This window comes from Cucurbita pepo, chromosome LG08 (assembly GCF_002806865.2).
Source record: "Cucurbita pepo subsp. pepo cultivar mu-cu-16 chromosome LG08, ASM280686v2, whole genome shotgun sequence".
NCBI classification, from domain to species: domain Eukaryota; kingdom Viridiplantae; phylum Streptophyta; class Magnoliopsida; order Cucurbitales; family Cucurbitaceae; genus Cucurbita; species Cucurbita pepo.
Genome location: NC_036645.1, coordinates 4,372,544 through 4,375,366, shown reverse-complemented (window position 1 = coordinate 4,375,366; position 2,823 = coordinate 4,372,544). Strand labels below are relative to the sequence as shown.

General features: G+C 38.4%; 1 protein-coding gene across 8 annotated transcripts in view; it reads left to right on the top strand.

Moving 5' to 3' along the window:
* Positions 1-2,823, top strand: part of LOC111800741 — a 35,884-nt gene continuing 33,061 nt past the window's right edge. For all 8 annotated transcript variants that reach the window (XM_023684572.1, XM_023684573.1, XM_023684569.1 and 5 more), the window contains exon 1: positions 1-976. In XM_023684572.1, the coding sequence (XP_023540340.1) occupies positions 167-976 (810 nt within the window). In that variant the 5' untranslated portion in view covers positions 1-166. The remainder of the gene's footprint in view (positions 977-2,823) is intronic.

The window sequence follows — 2,823 nt, the reverse complement described above, 5'->3', positions numbered from 1 at the left end:
TCTGCCACCTATTCCGCCATTCTCACCTCCGTCACTCTCGTCTTCGGTTTATCTCTGCAACGCGAGAAACACTAGCTGACCATCAAAGAAAATCAAAGAAAATCAAAGAAAATCAAAGAACAGCGAAGAAACCGGATGATTTGATCGCACCTTCCCCAAGTCGATCATGGCTCATACTCAGCTAATCGACTCCCTCACATCCCACATCTCCCTCTACCATTCCACATCCTTTCTCATGAACCATGATTCCAAACTCAGGTCCTCCATCCGTAGATGGTTCTCTTCTCTCACCGTTCACCAACGCCAAGCTCATCTCACCGTCGTTGATTTCAAATTCGTTCAAATCCTCATCCAAATGGTGGCACGAGTTCGCAGACTAGGACATGGTTTCTTTATCCTACTCCCCGACGTTCCATCCAGCGATCCTCTGCAATTGCCCGGTTTATGCTTTAAGAAGTCGCGCGGGCTTTTGTCTCGCGTCTCTGAGTCCAGCGAGTCTGAGAGGATGATTTTTGAGTCCTGTCGTTTATTCGGTTCCAGGGAAGGTGATAAGCTCGAGGAATGTTCTTGCTCGTTAAAGAATATCGATTCTTTAACTGTAAGCGAGGAATTCGTCGCGAATGTGGATAAATTTTTCAAGGTGATGGATGTAGTTTCAAATGGGTGGTTTTTGAGAGGTGAAGGGGATGACCTGACGTCCGATTGGGCTGAATTAAATTGGTTAAAAGCGAAAGGGTATTACAGTATTGAGGCGTTTGTCGCAAATCAGTTGGAGGTGGCTTTGAGATTGGCATGGATGAACTTGAATACTGGAAAAAAAAGATCGGTGAAGCTCAAAGAGAAGGCTAGGGCAACTGGCATGGCGACAAACGTGTTTTGGAGGAAGAAGGGATGTGTGGACTGGTGGGATAAATTGGATGCTTCGTCAAGGGAAAAGCTTTTGACTTCAATGCTAGGAAAATCAGCAAAACAATTGGTAATTCTGGGAACATTAATATGTTGTTCATTTTGCATGCTTATTTAGTTGAACTCGTTACTAATTATTTTACAATACTCGGGTGTGGTTGCTTAATCATTTCGTCTCTATACTTCAGTTCGCTTAAGTTTTTGTTCCTTTTTATTTATTCGTTCTTTAATCCATACTCCAAGCATTTAGGTCGAGAGATGGATTATCCCAAGAAAAATTATGATTTTCCTTTCAAATTATTTTCGTAGGGTAATTATCTACTAAAATGATCAAAATAGGTTTAATGAAAGGCCAAAATGGATTAATTAGAACACGATTTTGGCATTTTAAATTCGACTCGCCTCTGGCTGTCAGGTACATGCTTAAATTATGGAGTTCATCATTGTTTTCGTAGTTATTTCTTGAGGAATAGTTAATTTGTGGATTCAGATAGGATGGATTACCGTAGAGAATTGCCCACCTGAAGCTTGAAATTTGGTGCCAAAACATTCCTTGAAAAATTATCTGCTATTCCCACTTCTGGGGGTGAATTATAGTCAAGAATCTTCCACTTCATGAGTGGAATTAAGACTCCCTTAGAGCTGTTTGAGAAGCTTGTTGTGGGTTCTTAGATGTTGCTCAAAGAGCGTTAACTTGATTAGGTATTTTTTTAGTGAGTTTATTTCTTATCTCATGCCAAAATTCTAATGTATGCGAGGGAGAGTTCAAAAATGGATATGAGGAATTGTTTTGTAGGAAATGGTTAGAGATATTATTAGGATATATTAGGGGCATAATTGTCCTTAACTAAGAAGTTTGTTTGTGTACTGGTTGTAAAGGGGGTGTTGAGATGGGTAAAATTGAGAATTTTTTTTTGGGTGAGCATCAGGTCTCTCAAACTGCTGGAGTGTTGTATTTTTCCTTCCTTTATCAATGACTTGTTTATATTATTTTCTCCTCCAATGCCCAGTTTCTATTGAATTTCATTAGAGCAGTTTGATCTTGAGCATGCATTTAGAGTCTAGGAGAATGCTGCTGGAAATCAGAAATATTTTGGAAGATATGATGAGTGAATTTGCAACAAGGAAAATGAAACCAACTAAGGATATGAATTGATCCCTAAACTTGTGGGAGAGGAGCCTTTTTTTCGAGGTGCTAATTGAAAGCATCAATACTACTGATAAACACAAAGAGGATGCGGGCTGTGGCTCTTTCCACAAACATGTGTATATTGGGCTTGCTCCATATTTTGTTCCTTAAGAACTTCATGTAAAGAACACTAGAAGAACCCAAGGGCCAGGTAAATTTTTTGATATTCTAATTGAATCTCTCTCCCTGCTGATAGGGCACAAGGATTTTTTATTAGTCAACAGGGTAAATTTCTGCCCCAGCAGATAATGACACCATTTCTGTATTGGCAGCACTATCGCCCTGATAAGGTCTGATTGAAATAAGCTATAGGATGCTGCTGTTGGGAGAGAGTGACACCAATACTGGTGCTTGATGCATCCGTTTTGATCACAAAAGGGCAAGAAAAATCAGGTTAAGTGTATATAGGTTGGGTTGGGTTAAGAAATTTTTTTGGTCCACAATACATATCACATTAATAACTAAAATCTGATAGAAGTCAAACATCAAATATTCACAAGTAACAATGCATCACCAATGCCTATTAGAAATGTCAAATGGTCTTAATTTTCATAACAATCTTAAAAGTAGGGTTGGGTTGTGAAGCATACTTTGTGGTTGGTCAGTTAGTCCGACAAAAAAAAGTTTAAACCCGCAGATTGAACTAAATTTTTGGTTTTCCAAAAATCCAATCCAACCAAAAAAAAAAAAAAAAAAAAAAAAAAAAAAAAAAAAAAAAAAAAAAAAAA